The sequence below is a fragment of the Musa acuminata genome, unplaced genomic scaffold (genome assembly GCF_036884655.1).
Source record: "Musa acuminata AAA Group cultivar baxijiao unplaced genomic scaffold, Cavendish_Baxijiao_AAA HiC_scaffold_42, whole genome shotgun sequence".
In the NCBI taxonomy this organism is placed as follows: domain Eukaryota; kingdom Viridiplantae; phylum Streptophyta; class Magnoliopsida; order Zingiberales; family Musaceae; genus Musa; species Musa acuminata.
This window is the reverse complement of record NW_027020324.1, coordinates 482,832-505,000: the sequence shown is the minus strand read 5'-3', so window position 1 is coordinate 505,000 and position 22,169 is coordinate 482,832. Positions and strand designations below refer to the sequence as shown.

The 22,169-nt window shown below is 40.4% G+C and overlaps 1 protein-coding gene across 1 annotated transcript; it reads right to left on the bottom strand.

Moving 5' to 3' along the window:
• Positions 1–12,762: 12,762 nt before the first annotated feature.
• On the bottom strand, positions 12,763–15,480 carry LOC135653890 (arginine decarboxylase-like). Its single transcript, XM_065175519.1, has one exon. It carries the CDS (start codon positions 15,046–15,048, stop codon positions 12,895–12,897), a length of 2,154 nt encoding a protein of 717 aa, XP_065031591.1. The 5' UTR covers positions 15,049–15,480; the 3' UTR covers positions 12,763–12,894.
• Positions 15,481–22,169: the final 6,689 nt, after the last annotated feature.

Below are 22,169 nucleotides of genomic sequence, written 5' to 3'. Positions count from 1 at the left end.
CTTGGGGCAATTGGGCCCCTGAAAAGATTCAAAGTGGGCCGAATGGAGTGAACCATTCGGACCCTGATTGCACCAGGAGGTGCAACCGCCCCAGCCAGGAGGTGCAACCGCCTGGGCTGTGGGGTTGGGAGGTGCAACCGCCCCAGCCAGGAGGTGCAACCGCCAGGGCTGCAAGGCTGGGAGGTGCAACCGCTCCAGCCGAGAGGTGCAACCGCCCAGAGCTCAGTCTTCGAGCTAGACTGGGCGGTGCAACCTCCTCTGCCAAGAGGTAGCACCGCCAGAGCTCAAGTTTCGAGCTCTGCCAGGCGATGCAACCACCGAGCTCAGTCTTCGAGCTCTGGCAGAGAGGTGCATCAGCCTGAGCTCAGTCTCAAGCTCTGCCAGGTGATGCAATCACCGAGCTCAGTCTTCGAGCTCTGGCAGAGAGGTGGATCAGCCTGAGCTCAGCTTGGAGCTCTGCCAGGTGATGCAACCACCGAGCTCAGTTTCGAGCTCTGCCAGGTGATGCAATCACCAAGCTCAGTCTTCGAGCTCTGCCAGGTGATGCAACCATCGAGCTCAGTCTTCGAGCTCTGGCAGAGAGAAGCAATCGGCAGAGCTCAGTCTTCGAGCTCTGCCAGGCGGTGCCACCTCTCCAGTCGAGAGGTGCAACCGCCTGATCCCAGAATTCTGGGATTTGATCGATTTGATCGTTTTGAGCTTGGATTTTGAATTGGGTTGGGGCCTATAAATACCCCACCCATTCAGCACTGAAAAGATACAGACCTACACCGAAATCTTGATCTTTTCTGTGATTCTAAGAGCTCAAAAGTGTTGTAAATCCTTTAAGTCTCCTCCTTCTGTTCTTCAAGTTTTCAATTGTAAAGTGAGGAGAGAAAGGTCTGTAAAGGTTGTCTCCTAAGCCTGTCAAAAGGAGAGAAACTGTAAGAGGGAAGTTTGGCCTTCGCCCATTGAAGGAAGGCACCTAGTTGACGTCGGCAACCTCATCGGTGGAGGAAGCCAAAAGTGGAGTAGGTCAAGGCTGACCGAACCACTCTAAATCTCTGGTTTGCGTTTATTTTCAAGCACTTTATCATTACTGCAAACCTCCCTCATCACTACTGCTCTCTGCGCTTTCACGAACAAGTTCTAAGTGCTGTTCTTCCAAATCTGCATTCAGACGTAAATTCGTATTTTCATACATTACAGTTTACGTTTACGTTTGATTCTGCAGAACTGTTTTCCGTGCTTTTACGAACGAGCTTCTTTGCAGTTTACGCTTACATTTTAATCCTATTAATAACTGCAATCTGTCCTCTACGATTTTACGAACGAGTTTCAACACTTAGACGTAAAACTGCATTCAGACGTAAATCGGCTTTCCTCGCTCAATCATCAGATTTCAGTTCACGTTTACGTCTTGTTTTCAACTGCATACTGCCTTCTGCGATTATACAAACGAGTTTCAAAGTTTAGACGTAAATCTGCGTCTAGACGTAAAACTGCGTTTAGACGTAAAACTGCGTTTAGACGTAAATCTGCGTTTAGACGTAAAACTGCGTTTAGACGTAAAACTGCGTTTAGACGTAAATCTGCGTTTAGACGTAAAACTGCGTTTAGACGTAAATCTGTGTTTAGACGTAAATCTGCGTTTAGACGTAAATCTGAGTTTAGACGCAAAACTGCGCTTAGACGCAAAACTGCGCTTAAACGCAATCTGCGCTTAGACGCAAACTGCACTTAGATACAAACTGAGAATTTGCTTTTGCATCATAATAATTTTTGAACGAACGCAGCTTTTGGTTTTTAAATTATTGTAAGATTTCCGCTGCACTAATTCACCCCCCCCCCCCCCCCCCTCTTAGTGCTCTCGATCCTAACAATTGGTATCAGAGCAAGGTTAACTCTCTAAAGGATTAAAACCCAAGAGAGATGGCATACGCCGGAAACCAAGAGGGGCATTCGATTACACGTCCACCCATGTTCAGTGGAACGGACTACACTTACTGGAAGACCCGAATGAGGATCTTTCTTATTTCTATGGATTTTGAACTGTGGAACCTTGTTGAAAATGGATTTTCAAAATCTTCTCTTCCAATGATTGATTGGAACGATTTAGAAAAAAAGGCTTTCGCTCTTAATGCAAAGGCTATGAATGCCTTATTTTGCGCACTTGATAAAAACGAGTTTAATCGTGTTTCAACTTGCGAAACTGCTTTTGATATTTGGCACACACTTGAAGTGACCCACGAGGGCACAAGTAGAGTGAAGGAGTCAAAAATCAATCTGTTGCTGCATTCTTTTGAACTTTTCCGAATGAAACCGAGTGAAACCATTGGCGACATGTTTACCCGTTTCACGGATGTCGTCAACGGTCTAAAAGGACTCGGAAAGAGCTTTTCGGATTTTGAGCTTGTTAATAAGATACTAAGATCCCTTCCTAAAAGTTGGGATCCTAAAGTCACCGCCATTCAAGAGGCAAAAGATCTGCGAAATTTCCCTCTTGAAGAACTAATCGGGTCATTAATGACCTACGAAATGACCTGCAAAGCTCATGAAGAGCAAGAAGACATCCTTCCAAAGAACAGGAAGGATATGGCACTTAAAACTTCTGAATGCCACTTGAGAGAAAACTCAAGTGATGAGGATTGTGACGATGACTTGGCACTTTTGACAAGAAAGTTTAAGAAATTCTTCAAAAGAAACAAGTTTAAAAACGATGTGAAAAATAAACTTGAACCCAAGAAGGACCAAGTAATCTGCTACGAATGTAAAAAGCCGGGACACTACAAGAGTGATTGTCCCCAAGTCAAGAAAAGAACAACAAAGAAGAAGGCACTCCAAGCAACATGGGATGATTCGAGCGCATCTGAGGAAGAGGAGTCCAACACCGAGCAAGTTGCTCATTACGCCTTTATGGCCATCGAAGAGGAGGTAACGGATTTATTAGATGCTAATTTATCTTTCGATGAATTATTAAATGCCTTCCATGATTTATTTGATGAATGCAAAGTTATAAATAAAAAATACAAGCTGCTAAAAAAGGTACATGATAATCTTACTTGTGAGTTTGATAAGTTAAAAGTCGAACATCATGATAGTTTAAATTCATGTATCAAATGTCATGATTTAGAAACTATACAAAAAGAAAACTTGCTACTTAAGGACACCTTGAAGAAATTCGAGGTTGGTAGCAAGTCATTAAACATGATCCTTACAAACAAGGGTCATGCTCCCAAAAGAAGTGGGATTGGATTTGTGAGGAGTCCTCACCGAAATCCAACTACCTTTGTAAAAGGCCCCATCTTACATGTTCAAAACCAAACCAAGTGCAACTTTTGTTGCAAATCTGGACACAAGACACATTGTTGTCCATTCAAGAAAATAAGTCCAAACAAATTAATTTGGGTTCCTAAAGGAACCATGATAAACTCTATGCAACATGATAGAAAATGTAGATCTATTTATGAGGCACCCAAAAGCAAATGGGTACCTAAACATCATCCTTTCTTGTAGAAAACTAAACAATCGCAAGCTAGGAGCAAGAAATGGTACCTTGATAGTGGATGCTCAAGGCATATGACCGGAGATCCATCTCAATTCTCTAAGCTCTCTAGCATAGACGAAGGATATGTCACCTTCGGAGACAACAACAAGGGTAAAATCATTGGCAAAGGAACCATAGGTAACAAATCCAACCTCTCTATTGAAGATGTTTTACTAGTTGATGGTTTAAAACATAACCTCTTGAGCATTAGTCAATTATGTGATAAAGGATATATTATAAGATTTGAATCTAATGCCTGCATCATTGAAAAACCACACAAAAATATATCTATGATTGCATTAAAACAAAACAACGTATACACTATTAACATCAATGACTTATGTGATGAAATGTGCTTTGCCGTTATGAATGAGGATGCTTGGCTATGGCATAGAAGATTAGGTCATGCTAGCATGAAACTAATCAATCAAGTATCATCTAGAGAACTTGTAAGAGGAATTCCTCATATCAAGTTCATCAAAGATAATGCATGTGATGCTTGCCAATTAGGTAAGCAAATTAGGGGTAGCTTCAAAGCTAAGAATCAAATAAGCACCTCTAGGCCCCTACAATTGATCCATATGGACTTGTTCGGACCAATCTCTACATCGAGTCTAGGAGGTAGCAAATACGCCTTTGTCATTATTGATGACTACAGCAGATATACATGGACCTACTTCTTAAAACAAAAAAATGAATGCTTTAGACATTTTACCAAGTTTTGTAAACTTGTTCAAAATGAGAAGGAATCTATGATTTCGTCAATTAGAAGTGATCACGGTGGAGAATTTCAAAACCATGACTTCCAAGAATTCTGTGAACTCAACGGATACAACCATAACTTCTCTACTCCAAGAAATCCTCAACAAAATGGGGTAGTAGAAAGAAAAAATCGAAATTTACAAGAAATGGCAAGAACCATGTTGAATGAACATAGCCTACCCAAATATTTTTGGGCCGAAGCTGTAAACACTGCATGCTATATTTTAAATAGAGTCCTAGTAAGACCCTTACTCACCAAAACTCCTTATGAGTTATGGAATAACAAAAAACCCAATGTCTCATATTTTAAAGTCTTTGGGTGTAAGTGTTTTATCTTGAATGAAAAGGATAACTTAGGAAAATTCGATGCTAAATCTGATGAAGGAATCTTTCTTGGTTATTCTTCGATTTCTAAAGCTTTTCGCATCTTCAATAAAAGAACCTTAATTATTGAAGAATCCATCCATGTTGTTTTCAATGAGATTTCAGAAATTAAGAAAAATGATCTTGATGATGATGTTAATTTTGATTCCTTGAATTTAAACGAAACCCCGTCTCCAACCAGCAACTTGGTTGCATCCACTTCCAAAACATCCTTACCCAAGGATTGGAAGTATATAGATGCTCATCCTAAGGAGCTAATCCTAGGAGACACATCAAAGGGGGTTCAAACACGATCTTCTTTTAAAAACTTTTGTGCCAACGCCGCTTTTCTCTCCCAAATTGAACCCAAATGTGTTGATGAAGCCATGAAAGATGATTCATGGATTATTGCAATGCAAGATGAATTAAATCAATTTGAGAGAAATGAGGTGTGGACGCTTGTTCCTAGGCCAAATGACCATTTAGTAATTGGTACTAAATGGGTCTTTAGAAACAAGCAAGATGAAAATGGTATCGTGGTTAGAAACAAGGCTAGATTAGTGGCCAAAGGTTTCAACCAAGAAGAAGGTATCGATTACGAAGAAACCTTCGCACCTGTGGCTCGATTGGAAGCCATAAGGATGCTCCTTGCCTACGCTAGTTGCAATAATTTTAAGTTATTTCAAATGGATGTTAAAAGTGCTTTTCTAAATGGTTTCATTTCCGAAGAAATTTATGTTGAACAACCTCCTGGATTTGAAAATAATGGCTACCCTAATCATGTGTTTAGATTAACTAAAGCTCTCTATGGTTTAAAACAAGCCCCAAGGGCTTGGTATGAGAGACTTAGCTCTTTTCTCATTAAAAATAATTTCATAAAAGGCAAGGTTGATACTACATTGTTTATCAAAAATTTTGAAAATGATTTTCTCATTATTCAGATTTATGTTGATGATATTATCTTTGGTTCTACAAATGAATCTCTTTGTGAATCCTTTGCGAAAACTATGAGTCATGAATTCGAAATGAGTCTAATGGGAGAGTTAACATTCTTCTTAGGCCTACAAATCAAACAACTAAGCAATGGCATATTTATTAGTCAAACCAAATATGCTGTGAGTTTGCTAAAGAAGTTCAAAATGAATAATTCAAAAGCCATTGACACTCCTATGAGCACCTCCACGAAGTTAGAAATTGATGAGAATGGAGAAAGCTTCGATCAAAAAACCTATAGGGGTATGATAGGAAGTTTACTTTACCTTACTGCCACCAGACCAGACATCATGTTCAGTGTAGGACTTTGTGCTAGATTTCAATCAGACCCTAAGATATCTCATCTCAAAGCAGTCAAAAGAATACTCAGATATCTCAATGGAACTACCAATCTAGGATTATGGTACCCAAAATCAGAAAATTTTGAATTAACAGCCTATGCTGATGCGGACTTCGCTGGCTGTAAACTAGACAGAAAAAGCACATCAGGATCATGTCAATTTTTAGGACATGCCATTGTATCCTGGTCATCTAAGAAACAAAACTCGGTTGCCCTATCAACAACCGAAGCTGAATACATTGCAGCAAGTGCATGCTGTGCACAAGTTGTATAGATGAAAAACACTTTAGAAGATTACAAAGTGAATCTTAAAGATATTCCCATTAAATGTGATAACACGAGTGCAATATGCTTAACGAAAAATCCTATACAACACTCAAGAACAAAACACATTGATATTAGACATCACTTTATAAGAGATCATGTCACTAATCATGATGTAACCATAGAGTTTATTGATACCAAACATCAACTAGCTGATATCTTCACAAAACCCCTATGTGAAGAACAATTTGATTACATAAGAAGAGAATTAGAAATGTTGATGTGTCCGAATACTTAAACTAGTTAAAATTATTTTTCGAATGTTATTACTATTACATGCCTTGACAACGCTTGATCAAATAACATGCTGCAAATTATGTGACAAATATTTTTAACCAAATGCATGTAAGAAGTTCATTTTTCGGGTTGTATGCTAAAAATGGGATGTTCCCGTACACTCTTATGAAAACTCTTTGAAAAATGACTTTCCTCCGTCAAGCAAAAACAATAAAGAGATATATGTGTCATGACTTCCTTTATATGCTTGATAATGCTATCATGCTTTTTGTTGATGACAAAGGGGGAGAAACATATGAATTGATAAACACTATGTCATAACTGAACTGCCATAATCATATCTATGTCATAGTTGCAAATACTTAAGTGATGCTATAAACAATGTTATGCCATCCTTGCATCACCAAGAGATATGTGAACATGTGCTATAGTTTGCATCAAATCTTGATTTGATATTCTATATTGTGAAGAAAATGCAAACTTGCTAGAAAATCTCAAATGTGTGCATCATGTAAAAAGTCCTTCGTAGCTTTATATGATTACATGATGAATGGTTACAAACACTATCATACAAACTTGATGATGTATGTCATGCCTTGACATAATTCTTGAAGAGATACATCATGATGGGCATCATGATGGGAGCATTGATAAGTTTAACTGATCTAACTTATCAATACGTCACTTGAATTCTTAGGTCTTGAATTCAAGGTTGACTTATCTCAACTATGGCATATAGATAGGGGGAGTTAAGGACAACTCCTTTATCAATTGATTGTCATCATCAAAAAGGGGGAGATTGTTGAATCTCGGATTTTGATGATGAAGTCAATTGTCATTTGTTATCTAATCTATGTGTTGAGATAAGTGTGCAGGATTAACTACGATAAGAGTAAGACAAGCAGCAGGTGTTGCGCCGGAGTCAAGATCATGATCACGTTGGGAGTTCGAGAGTTCGACGGAAGTTCGGACGGTCGTCGGAGGTTCAGCGAGAACAGATCCGAGAAGTCCAGAAGCTTGCCAAGCGAAGCTCGTCGGAACTCGCCAAGTGGATCGTCGCAAAGTCCAGGAGTATGCCGGATGTCCGCAGAAGGATCACCGAGGGTTATCGGTTGATCGACGGAAGTTGGCCGGAAACTCGCCGGAAGAAGCGATTGACGCATCGGAGCAAAGCTGCAGAAGTTGTCTTAGAGTTAATCGTAGTTAGCATGATGATTAAGCATGAAAATGGGAGGTGATCCCATTAGCTTAATCTTGGGGCAATTGGGCCCCTGAAAAGATTCAAAGTGGGCCGAATGGAGTGAACCATTCGGACCCTGATTGCACCAGGAGGTGCAACCGCCCCAGCCAGGAGGTGCAACCGCCTGGGCTGTGGGGTTGGGAGGTGCAACCGCCCCAGCCAGTAGGTGCAACCGCCAGGGCTGCAAGGCTGGGAGGTGCAACCGCTCCAGCCAAGAGGTGCAACCGCCCAGAGCTCAGTCTTCGAGCTAGACTGGGCGGTGCAACCTCCTCTGCCAAGAGGTAGCACCGCCAGAGCTCAAGTTTCGAGCTCTGCCAGGCGATGCAACCACCGAGCTCAGTCTTCGAGCTCTGGCAGAGAGGTGCATCAGCCTGAGCTCAGTCTCAAGCTCTGCCAGGTGATGCAATCACCGAGCTCAGTCTTCGAGCTCTGGCAGAGAGGTGGATCAGCCTGAGCTCAGCTTGGAGCTCTGCCAGGTGATGCAACCACCGAGCTCAGTTTCGAGCTCTGCCAGGTGATGCAATCACCAAGCTCAGTCTTCGAGCTCTGCCAGGTGATGCAACCATCGAGCTCAGTCTTCGAGCTCTGGCAGAGAGAAGCAATCGGCAGAGCTCAGTCTTCGAGCTCTGCCAGGCGGTGCCACCTCTCCAGTCGAGAGGTGCAACCGCCTGATCCCAGAATTCTGGGATTTGATCGATTTGATCGTTTTGAGCTCGGATTTTGAATTGGGTTGGGGCCTATAAATACCCCACCCATTCAGCACTGAAAAGATACAGACCTACACCGAAATCTTGATCTTTTCTGTGATTCTAAGAGCTCAAAAGTGTTGTAAATCCTTTAAGTCTCCTCCTTCTGTTCTTCAAGTTTTCAATTGTAAAGTGAGGAGAGAAAGGTCTGTAAAGGTTGTCTCCTAAGCCTGTCAAAAGGAGAGAAACTGTAAGAGGGAAGTTTGGCCTTCGCCCATTGAAGGAAGGCACCTAGTTGACGTCGGCAACCTCATCGGTGGAGGAAGCCAAAAGTGGAGTAGGTCAAGGCTGACCGAACCACTCTAAATCTCTGGTTTGCGTTTATTTTCAAGCACTTTATCATTACTGCAAACCTCCCTCATCACTACTGCTCTCTGCGCTTTCACGAACAAGTTCTAAGTGCTGTTCTTCCAAATCTGCATTCAGACGTAAATTCGTATTTTCATACATTACAGTTTACGTTTACGTTTGATTCTGCAGAACTGTTTTCCGTGCTTTTACGAACGAGCTTCTTTGCAGTTTACGCTTACATTTTAATCCTATTAATAACTGCAATCTGTCCTCTACGATTTTACGAACGAGTTTCAACACTTAGACGTAAAACTGCATTCAGACGTAAATCGGCTTTCCTCGCTCAATCATCAGATTTCAGTTCACGTTTACGTCTTGTTTTCAACTGCATACTGCCTTCTGCGATTATACAAACGAGTTTCAAAGTTTAGACGTAAATCTGCGTCTAGACGTAAAACTGCGTTTAGACGTAAATCTGCGTTTAGACGTAAAACTGCGTTTAGACGTAAAACTGCGTTTAGACGTAAATCTGCGTTTAGACGTAAAACTGCGTTTAGACGTAAATCTGCGTTTAGACGTAAATCTGCGTTTAGACGTAAATCTGAGTTTAGACGCAAAACTGCGCTTAGACGCAAAACTGCGCTTAAACGCAATCTGCGCTTAGACGCAAACTGCACTTAGATACAAACTGAGAATTTGCTTTTGCATCATAATAATTTTTGAACGAACGCAGCTTTTGGTTTTTAAATTATTGTAAGATTTCCGCTGCACTAATTCACCCCCCCCCCCCCCCCCCCCCCCCCTCTTAGTGCTCTCGATCCTAACACTTTTTAAATTTCTTAGCGAGGAGTTCAAGTTCACTATCACTTGAGCTTATGCTCGAGTGGTCTTCACGTGTTATAAGTGTCAAATCCTTCCTGTTCTTTGGAAGGTTGTTCTTAAGTTCTTTGTGTGCATTGCACATCATTTCATAGGTTATTAGAGACCCGATAAGTTCTTCGATCAAAAAAGTATTCAAATTTTTTGATTCTTATATAACAGTTATTTTCGAATCCCAAGTTTTAGAGAGTGAGCGTAAAACTTTATTCACAAGTTCAAGATTAAAAAAACTTTTACCAAGAGCTTTTAAACCATTAACGACATCCGTAAAATGGGTGTACATGTCAATAATGGTTTTACTCGGCTTCATTCGAAAAAGTTCAAAATCATGCATTAAAAAGTTGATTTTGGAATTTTTAACTTTGTTATTGCCTTCATGTGTGATTTCGAGAGTGCGCCATATGTCAAAAATCGTTTCGCACATAGAAACCCGATTAAACTCAGTTTTATCTAAGGTGTAAAACAAGGCATTCATAGCCTTTGCATTTAGAGAAAAAGTCTTCTTCTCCAAATCATTCCAATGGTTCATTAGAAGAGAAAACCTTTGAAAACCAAATTCAACTATGTGCCATAAATCGAGATTCAATGAAAGTAAGAAAACTCTCATTCGAGTTTTCCAATAAGTGTAGTCCATCATATTGAAAAAGGAAGGATGAATGAGAGAGTGACCCTCTTGAAATTCGAAAAGAGTCCTTTCTTTTTAAGTGTTAAACCAAATGAGAAAACAATGCTCTGATACCAACTGTTAAGAACGGGGTCGGCACTTTGTTGCGATAAAACCGGTTTCATAAAGACGTTAACTTGAAATTGTATGAAACGTAGTGAAGGAGGAATTCAATTTGTAATAAAGATAAATAGCAAGAAGTAAATGCAAATAGTACCACCGTCGTTCCTACCACCATAGGATCTGGTACCATGTGGTACCACCGTCGAACATGAGTGGTACCACTGCCCAAGAATCCTAGGGTGCTATTCCCCAAGCGGTGCCACCATCGGTCAGGGTTTCAGCACCCTGGTTGGGTCTTGAATCCGGTCCAAACCAATCTAACTTTGGGCCCAATTGGCCCCTAATAGAGTTGATGGGATTACCTCCCAATCCCAACTCTAATTATGTGTTAATTACGATTCCTAAGACATATTCTAAGCAAGATAAGTCTGATTTCTTCCGGCGAGCTTCCAGGGAACTTTCGACGATCTCTCGACAATGTTCCGGCGGACTTTTGGCAAGCTCCTGGACTTCACGACGATCTTCTTGGTGAGTTCCGATGAGCTTCTTTGGCAAGCTCCTGGACTTCTCGGTTGGTTCCGGCAGAACTTCCGATAAATGTCTAAACTTCCGACGAACTCTCGAACTCCCAACGAAATCACATTTTTGACTCCGAGACTTTATTTTGCTTTATGTCTTGCTAACGTAGTTGGTCCTGCATATGTAAAACACAATTCGATCTAGATAATTAATACTAAGCATTAATCATATTGTTCGGCATGTCATTGGTCCCTCGACGCTTCATCCGATTCTTCGGCGCATCGTCCTCTCTTGTGGCCCATTGCCCAATCGATCAGTTGACTCCGCAACTCTGATAACCTTAGCATAATATCCGCTCTTCTTGGCTCGATGCCCGAAGCCTTCAGTCGATACGTCAACCGATCATCCGACCCGACGTCCAATCTTCTAACATGTTTTCCTCCGGCCCAACATGATTCTTCCTACTTTAATTGTCTCATCCTGATCGAAGCATCTTGCGTCACTCAAAATGCGGATCAAATCATAAATACTATCAATTGGTTTCATCGTTAAAAATACGAGATTCAACAATATGTACATACATATATATACATATATATATATATATATATATATATATATATATATATATATATATATATATATATATATGTATAAATATATATGTATATATATATATGTATGTATATATATATATGTATATATATATATATATGTATATATATTTATATATATGTATGTATACATATGTATATGTATATATATGTATACATATGTATATTTATATGTATATATATATATACATATATATTTATATACATACATATATATATATATACATATACATACATATATATATATATATATACATATACATATATATATATATATATATACATATATATATATATATATATACATATATATATATATATATATATACATATACATATATATATATATATATATATATATATATATATATATATATATATATATATATATACATATACATATACATATATATATATATATATATATATATATATATATATATATATATATATATATATATATATATAATCGAATCTAAATAGTTATTATTATTATATGATAACTACTTCGATCTATAGGCAGATTCTTATACATCATACTTAATCCAAGTCCAACAATAACTAACACCTCAAATATTAGAACTGAAACTCAAATCAAATTTGGTATAAATATTTTGTTTGTTTCTCTATCTAAACCTACATCAAACCAAATATAATTGAATTAAGATACCCAAAAATTTCGGTATGCTATTATTGCCTTTTTTATAACAGAACGATATTAAATTATGATACCTATATAATTTTCCTACTCGAATTTAAAACCCAACTATCTATCTATAATTTTTGAGTTAGAATGCGACTCCGTTGTCTATTTTTATGATCTAAGTAAGTTAGATAAACATTAGTATCTTAAACATATATTCGAAGAAAAAATTCATCAGTGTTAATATGCACAATCCGTTGATCCTTTCATCATATCAGATTCGATCCGCTGCGGTCCCCGACACAGATGGGGTGCATCCGACGCTGATCAGAATCAGGGAGAAAACGTGGCGCACATCCAGCGACGTCCCGTACCGCCCCGACACACACCAGCAGTCTCACGGTCCACATGGTCGAGTAAAAGCACAGTGCATGGTGCATAATGACGACAATCGATTCCCCCGTTTATCCGAACGGCCGTTTCCCACCTCGAATCCTCATCCCTCGGAGGGGAACCAACCATAACCAAGTAACTGGAATTCGAATTGGCAACCACCACTTGGAAAGATAAAATCTATTCGATAAAAAGGAGGACACGAATATTAAAGTAGACTTGGAATCTTAAAACAAACGGCAGCAGAACAATGAAACGCTCCGACTTGTAGCGTGCTAGCCAACCTTGACCGCCCCTTCACACGCTCAAGCATCGCATGGACTCCCACTCCTGGTCTCCCTCCTCGCCGCACCCGTCCGAGTAGCTGCTCATCCCATCGGTGCCCTCCTCGTCGCCGCCGGAGACGACGCTGTACCCGCCGTTGGCGTCGAAGACCAGGTACGGCATGGTGTCGAAGGAGTGGGCGAGGGCGAGGGCGCACGACACGGCGTCCCCGCCCGCGCACTCCGCGCGTTGCTTGAGTGTCTCGAACATCACTTCGGGCTCATGCTGCATCGCTCGCAGGACGTCCGTGCACGACGCGCCGGGCACCGCCAGCGTCACCGCAAAGCAGCGCGGCCCGTCGGCCTGCGACACCCGCACAACGCTCGGCGTCCCGAAGAGGTTGTGCAGCCCGCCGAGCGCCTCCTGGTAAGCCCCTCCCAGAAACATCCCCAGGTAGTATCCGCCCGCCCCGCCGCCCCTCTCGAGCTCGTGCAACGGGAGGCTCGACTGCCCCCCGATGAACCGATCGACCTTCCCGTCGCTGTCGCATGTTAGGTCCGACAGAATCCCCTTGACCACCGGCCGCTGGTCAAGACGATGAATTGGAACAATGGGGAAGAGTTGCCCGATCGCCCAGAAATCGGGAATCGAGGTGAAAAGCGATAGGTTGACATGGTATGTCTTCACCGGATCGGCAACATCGAACTCCTTCGACACAAGGTCGCAGACAGCATCGACAGCCGCCAGGTGCTCGAGGCCGAGAATGCCGTCCTTGAAATGGTCGACGCACTTCTGCTTCAACTTCTCAGCATATAGAACGCTGGTCTCGTTCTCGCGGCGGAGGGAAGCGGCAATCAAATTGTGGTAATCAGAATGAGCATCATCCGCAAGCTCATCAAGAAGGCACGCGTGGTTAGGCCAGATCGACGACGATGCCTCAGACTTAGTGCTGGTGGATGAGACCGCTTCAAAGATGAGCACCGACTGGTGGGATACGAGAGCCCGGCCGCTCTCGCTGCAAATGATCGGGTGGCCCACATGCTTCCGGTCACAAGCGAGCATAACCGCCCGGACCACAGCATTGGCGTATTCATCGAGGCCGTAGCCCACCGACATGTCCGAGACACCAGAGCGAGAGCCATCGTAGTCGATACCGAGGCCACCGCCGATGTCGATCACACGCATCAACGCCCCCAGCCTTGCGAGCTCGCAGTAGATATTGGCGGCCTCGCCGACCCCGTCGGATAGCAGCGCTGTGGATGGGATCTGCGAGCCGATGTGGAAATGCAGGAGTTGCAGACAATCGAGCATCTCGAGACGCTGCAGCTTCTGGGCGACGGAGAGGATCTGTGCAGTGGACAGCCCGAACTTGCCCTTCTCCCCGGAGGTGGATCCGAAATGGCCGGAATGCTTGGTGCGGAGCTTGGCCCGGAGGCCAATCACCGGCCGGACGCCGAGCCTCTCGCTGGTCTCGACGACCGTGTCAAGCTCCTCCTCCTGCTCCAGGACGATCACCGTGTTGAGATCCATGCTCCGGGCGATGAGGGCGAGGGTGATGTACTCCTCGTCTTTGTATCCGTTGCAGATGAGGAATGCCTCGGGCCTCGCCCTCGTCAGGCAGGTCATGGCGAGGAGGAGCTCGGCCTTGGACCCGGCTTCGAGGCCGAAGTCGAATGGCGCCCCGAACTCCATGATGTCCTCCACGAGGTGCCGATCCTGGTTGCACTTCACCGGGTAGACCCCCTGGTAACGGGAGCCGTAGCCATTGGATCGGATGGCGACGTCGAAAGCCTGCTGCAGGGACTCAAGCCGGTGCTTGAGGACGTCAGTAAAGCGGACGAGGAGTGGAAGACGGAGACCGAGCCCGCCGGCGGACTTGGGGCCGGAGGCCTTCTTCACCACCTTCATCAGGTCGATCTCCTGGTGGGGGAGGGTGGCGGCGCCGTGCGGCCTGACAGAGATGTCGCCGGAAGCATTGACGCAGAAGTAGGGCGCACCCCATCCATCGATCCGGTAGAGCTTAGCGGAGAGGTCAGTGGACCACGGGGAGGACAAGTCGGCGGTGGGGCCATCCGCCGTCGTCGAAGCGTCGCCGGGGAATGCCCCCTGCGCGGGAAGAGCGCCGTCCCACGCAAAGGCGTAGCCATGGGGTGGCACTGCAGCATCGACGCACGTGAAGGCCGGCATCTCTTCCCGGTAGTAACCGCAAACAAAGGGAAAAAGGACGCTACTTCAGATCTCGATGTCAAGATGGGGGCTTTGCAAGTCGCCGAGGCCGGAGCCTCGGCTACCCCCCCAAACGAAGCAGGAATGGTCTGATATGAAGAAGGTAAATCCTAGCGCTCCCTCAGACGACCACAAAATCCCCACGCCACAAAATCCCTCAGAAGACGGTGGAGACGAAGGGATCGATGACCGAAGAGCACCGCAAGGGGCGGAGCTCGCCGGGGATTCGCGGAACCAACCACCGCCGACCTGGCCACACCCTCAGATAAGTGGAATAAGGGAGGCTTCAGAGACGCGTAGCGGTAGATGGAGATGTCAGACGGGACGGAACCCTAACGGGGAAGCGTGGACGAGCGCAGGTAGAGGGAACGAAGAAGCAGAACCAGGTGCGAGTTCGAGTCGAGGTATGGGGGGGTTTATATAGGAGGAGGAATACACGCAATAGGAAGAATCTCGAGAACCGTTTTTGTATCTCAATTTATCGGAGTAATATATCGTGTATCTTATCGGGACGTTCCGTTACGACGGGACCCGCGATTCCGAAAGCATGTAAGGGGGGGGATCGTCTCGTGAGACCGTGCGGTATAGCAGTGAGTGTCGCAGATGGGGGTGAGCTATAATAGATCTTATCGAGGGGGAAGGAGGAAGGCGTCCAAGAAACGTAACCACGGACGGCCCAGATGTTGCCACGGTAGAGTCTCCACCATATCTCTTCCAAATGTAAGCGTTCTTTCGGGTTGACTAATTACGTCACGAATTACGCGTGCTTGAGGACGGACACTTTGTCTTACGCCGTCGTGGTACGGCTCCCTTTATAATCGCATTGGGATTGGTCAATAACCACGTGGGCGTTCGTGTTTCGTGCCGTGGGTGCCAAGGGTGTACCGTCGAGTGGGTTGGATAAGGATACGATCAACGTAGAGATTGTACCTGTTGAGCTATCTTATTCTTAAGCGCCACTCACAACTCGATTATTCACTACTTATTTTGCTGCAGAAAAAACTAGAAAATAATCTAGGGTGAATTTTTTTTAAAAAAATTCATATATATATATATATATATATATATATATTTAGAGCATATTTATTTTGAAAAAAAATTAAAACAACATATCCATGTGAAAAGTCCATTTTATTTCTTCTTTCGTTGATTGCTCCCTTCACTTATAATCTTATACGAGAGCTGGTTGTCCTCTTTCGCTTGCAATCCTTGTTACCAACCCTTATATGACGATTGCAAATGAAGTGAGACAACTAGCTCTCGCACGAGACTATATGTAAAGGGGGTGATCTGCCCTCAAGGGGTGTGAGTAGCATGAGATGATAAAGACAATAATAATTAAAACTATCCCCTCCACCGCATACGGGGTCGTCCCCCGTCGATTTTGAGCAAGTAAAATCGTCATAGATTATTTGGTTCTAGAAACAATGACAAAGGTTATAACCAATAGGTTATGCTAGATTAGGTGAAAGTGAGACGATCGATGAAGGGGTAGAATAGTTATTTAAAAAAATTATTAAAAAAATAAAATAGAAACGTTGTATGATAAAATTTATAAAAGTAAAAAACATTTTTCATAATTTATCCAATAATCAGTCATAATTTTAAGAATTTTATTACTTTACAAGAAAAGTCATGTCTATATATAATTATTTATTCTAAAAAAAACAAATCTTCATAAATCTAAAAAATAACTACCAATTCCAGTCCACACGTTCTGCACTCCTTTGTCCAAAACCGAAATTTTTGTTGAGTGTGATAAATTATTCTCTGGGCTCCATTAGAGAACCCCCTGAAGATATATGAGATAACTATATTATAACAAATCTTAATTACAGGTTTTTCTTTCTTCAAAAGAAAAAGTTGTTTCTATATTAGAATTCGTTGTTCTTCAAAGAACATTATCTCTGCAGATCCAAAATTATTAACCAATTCTAGCATGCACTAATAATTATCTGTCTCTTGTGTCGACTGCAAACTATGCATGCACCGTTGAAGATAGGAATGGCAGGAGGCATCGTTCAGGGAAGATATGCTGTGGGGTGGTCTGCATCCAAGCAAACGAAAAAGGGAGGGTCGCCATGGGAAGCATGCAGCTGTGAGAGACCCATGTTGGACTGAAACTGATGCTGAATAAGGTCAGCTTTGAATAGGTCAACCACCAAACCATCTTGGTACTAAAGTCAAACCTCACCAACTCAAACAAGGCAGGTTTCATGCCCAAAATTTTGCTCGGTCCAAGTGGAAGAGCCACTGCGTCGTAGAATTTGTTGTCATTATCCATGGCACACTCTTTTTGAATCCTTTAACCAATTACAATGCTGCCTGAGAGAGACAGAGATAGAGAGGATTTCTTCGTTGAGACCATTAGTGCCGCCGTTGCATCAGCAACGATGGGTTCAGAGAGAATTCCGAAGGACATCCTTTTGATGATTCGCCAGCTTCAGATGGTGTGACGAAAGGGATGAGCACATCTATTCGATTAAGGAAATAAGATCTTAATTACATTTAATGGCTTCCTAGAAATAATAAGAAACTTTTCATGAATTTTTGACCCGATAGAAAATACATAATTAGTCAATCTTTACCCATCACGCAAGCATAGGTTCATGAAATGAAAAGGCCTAGATTCATTCACTTACCCACACGGATAGAAGTGGAAGGAATAATTTGGGATGATTACAAGATATCTCTCATGTACAATATTCATAGGAATATTTTGTCTGTAACAAACAATTCAAGACGACATAAACTATCTTTCCTACATAATTTTTATAGGAATATTTTATCTCTCCAAAGTTAAATATAAAAATACACCATTAACTTTAGATATAAAGGTATTTAAATCAAGGACATAGACCTAGAGAAGTCGATCTATGGGCTAACTTAAGCGTCGCAGGGTCTAGCTTATAAAGTTTTTTCCAACTTTGATCTTTCTATATGTAATATCTTGGGAGTACGATATTTCTATCTCAAGAGCATGATATTTTTATATCAGAAGGAGACATTTTCTACCTTGGACGATTCTAAACATATGGATTAGGATCATATTGAATTGATAAAGATATTAACGATATTTTTTTTTTAACACTATCTTAAAAAAAAAAATATTATGAAAAGATTATAGGAAAAAGGAATTCAATAGCCATGTGCTCTAATATACTTTTGGAAGTATAAAATATTTTTTCACAATCATTTCATTTATAAGTTATGAGTAAATACAATGAAAAATTCTAAGTTAAATAACACTTTTATCTTATGCTCACTTATATTATATTATATATATATATATATATATATATATATATACAAATATATATTTAAATTTATTTGTCATTAAGTTAAAATTAGTTAGAATTGTTATTGGTAAACTTATTATCAATGATATACATTTCATGATATTATTCTATTAAGAAAATTTACGTTGGTTGGTTGTCAAGCTTAAAAATTCTACATTTTACACACTTATGTGAATATTTAAACCAGGATAAGAGTAAATCTCAGTTGATTTACTTGCTGATAAAGAATCCTACACTCTTAATTTGTCACGATTATTTATTAATATGATATTATAAAGTCTTTCTTAATTAGGAAAATAACAAAACGATCATTTTCTCAGCGATTCAATCTTTTCAAAAATTCTCTTGTTATTTATTTTTGATGAAGAATAAAAAGTTATATTGATTTTAAATCATGATAAATTGAGAGGCAAAAAAAATCTGAAATTATAGTTTTATAAATATATATTTATTATTTTTCATCAAATTTCTCTTCTTGTGTATATGGCACAAGAGTTGGCTTATATTATTGACTCAAATTTTCATAGAAGAGTTGTGGAATGTCCCTTACAAATCATCTATCTTATTTTCTATAAGGGCAATCATCAATCTATTTAAAATTTAATTAATATTAAATTTTTAATTTGACTAATTAAACAAACGATCGAGATTAAGAGAAAGTAATGAATGGACAATTGATGTCTTGATATCAGATGATCGATATGCTAGTATCACATGATTGATATCTCGACATCAAGTGGTTTTGAATGTCCTATCCATAACATTTTCATTGTATTTAGCTAATGTTATGGCACTCTCTTAATGTGTCCATCTCATATTCTTTAAATTTGGCATAGCATAATGCCACTTGGGTTAAAGAATACGTGAAACCATCCACGACATCAAGCTTAAGAACATATAAATCCCAAAGCCACATTATAAAAAACCTCTCGGGTGCATCCCAAAACACAAAATAATTCTCACTCGATTAGATATTTCAGTCTTATGGCTTTCAAGACTTCATCTACATTTTTAACTCCGAAACTAATTTTAGCATGAAAAAATTATTTATGTGTAACGTCATAAATGTTGTCAAATTCACTTTAATCCTTTCAGAAAAAAAATCTAGAGAAGTCTCATGAAAACTTACAATGAGTCAATTGCCAGTTTATTTTCTCGCATGTTATTTATTATATTATCCTCGGATCCAAAGAGAAATTTTCTTGGTGGATCAAATCGACATTATATTATTATGGTAGTTGGACATACTTCAACTCTACTCAAAAGTTTAATCTAGCAATTATTGGCTAATACCGATATATAAAATCTCAACCACTCACATATTCTAAATTTAAGAGTACCAACAAAAAACTCTAATGAAGATAGGATGATGATGATGGTGAAGCCTAAGGTTCCAGAGCTGGTTTTATTTACCCTTGCACTTCCACTATTTGGAAACTAAATCTCACCTTATTATAAGTTCATTTAAGAATCATACTCGCGAATCATTACAACAAACTAAATGATTCTAGGATTTGGAAATTCACCAAGGATTTCACGAATCATGGAACTACACAATGCCGAGAACCAAGAAAAACATCATGTTTGATTTCATTTCTTTCCAATCTTTCTCGATCAATGTGTAACACCGAGGTTTAATCTCATATCGGTAATGAATAAATGTTTGAATTGAGTATTTATCATTATCCTAATGTTAGATTAAGTTTAAATATTTTTGGGAATGATTTAGACTTAACAAAGTAAACAGATCAATTATCTCATCATCGATGATACACTAATTAGCTTTATTGTGACTTTACTATAGCTTTGTGAAGTCCATCGATGCATGGATCACGAGAGAGCATAAAATAAGTGCTTCATTGATGGCTACAGTTCTCTATCACCTATCACAATTGAACATGTTTATACAAGTGTTTAAGAGTCTTGTAATGACCTAAACCTAATCATATTTGTACTCTCCAATCGCCATGAGTCCATGTGCATGACGTAGTAAGGAAAGTTATAGCTGCTAACAAAGAATGTTTAAAGTGAACAACTCCAAGACTTCCAATCATGATTTGCATACTGTATGACCTAATTATAGTTTACATCAAGACTGGTACAAGCACAAGCAACACTGCACTTTAAAGGACCTAATTGTAGTTTGTCTCATAAGAAGAATAAGAAGAAGAAGAGTTACGAAGAGACTGTGGGAAGTCAATTGTGACATATGCTTTTAATTAGCATGAGTTCCATGACAACATGCATGAGCAAATATGCCTGGAACCGAACAAGATTAATTTTAGGTCGGATGTGGATGGAGAGGTCCACATTTACATCATTCTATGCCCATTAACACCTTTTAGTGTATTTAATTTGTAAAGAGTTGATCAAGATATTGCTGTTTAATCTCATATCACCTTCTGACGGCAGAGGGCTTTGCTTTGCCTAATCTTTAAGAGAGAGAGAGAGAGAGAGAGAGAGAGAGAGAGAGGAACCTGAACCCGACTATGATCCATCACTGGCTCCTGGAGATAGGATGTCTCACTGACCTAACTTTGGCCTTTGGATCAAAGCAAATTATGGATTGTGAAATGAACATAGCTAATGCATCAAGTGCGTTCCTTGTCATCACCATATATGCTGCAAACGTTTTATCCTTGTAGTTCTTCTTTACTGATTCTAGCATTGCATCATCTCATGGTCTCCTTGATCAATCGATTCTTACAGACCAGAGAGGCACATATGCATTTTTAATGTGTTGGTGCAATCGTCTCATAAAGAAGTTACGAGTGAGATGAGATGATGGTTAGGTCAGATATAAAGCTCGCATCCAACACAGCAATGGAAAACTAGAAATAGAAGAGGGACAAGAAGTCGATGGAACATATAATTCTTTGTCCACCACATCAAACTCCCGTGATATTGGACGCACAAGAGATCACTATCCAAGTCCTAACTAATGAAGTATAAACAATCTCCATTGGGACCTTATCATTCAAGAGCATTTGGAGCTAAGTGTCAAATATGTTAAGCATGACAATGCTAATTAACGAAACTTGGAGCATGATTCTCATGCATTATTAATTTTTGGATGATATCAGTCTCTTTGAGTATGATTTGAAGTACTAATTGGATGGTTGTTATGGTATTTGTGGTAGTAGCTATGGACGATAATACAATCTCATGAAGCAATTCAGCTAGCCTCACATAATTAGTCGTTCGCCTAAGGTGACGGTGACGATACGAGATCAAAACACTGATCAAATTGGAAGATGATAATTAAGCATAATTTATGAGAAATTCACCAATGATGTTCATGTCTTGTATATGTCTCGCTTATATGTATTCTAGTACATGTATACGGAAGGGTTTTTTCCAAAAAAATCTGTATAAATATATTTATAAATCTAAATAAAGCCAATATCATAAAATTAATAATATTTCTATTTTAATTTTCAGACATCATTTGGACACATCAAAACCTATCTAGGAGTGGTCGATTGCCATGGAGATGGACAAACGATGTACTGATATAACTAAAGTTCGAACCTTGATCTGATTTTTGAGCAAGAGATCTGGAGCATATTGGACGGGTCTTTTGAATTCTCAATAGAATCTTAAATATCGGCATAATTGTGTTTTAGCTATGGAGATGTGGTTTGTTTGGACTCATATAACAACATAGGAGTTCCTATTTCTCATTCAATAAACTATATGATGTATCTATAAGATTCGATTGAGTCTCCTTTGTCAACTACCTTGATTATTTATAGTATATCGCAAAGTCTTATGCTTAAATTT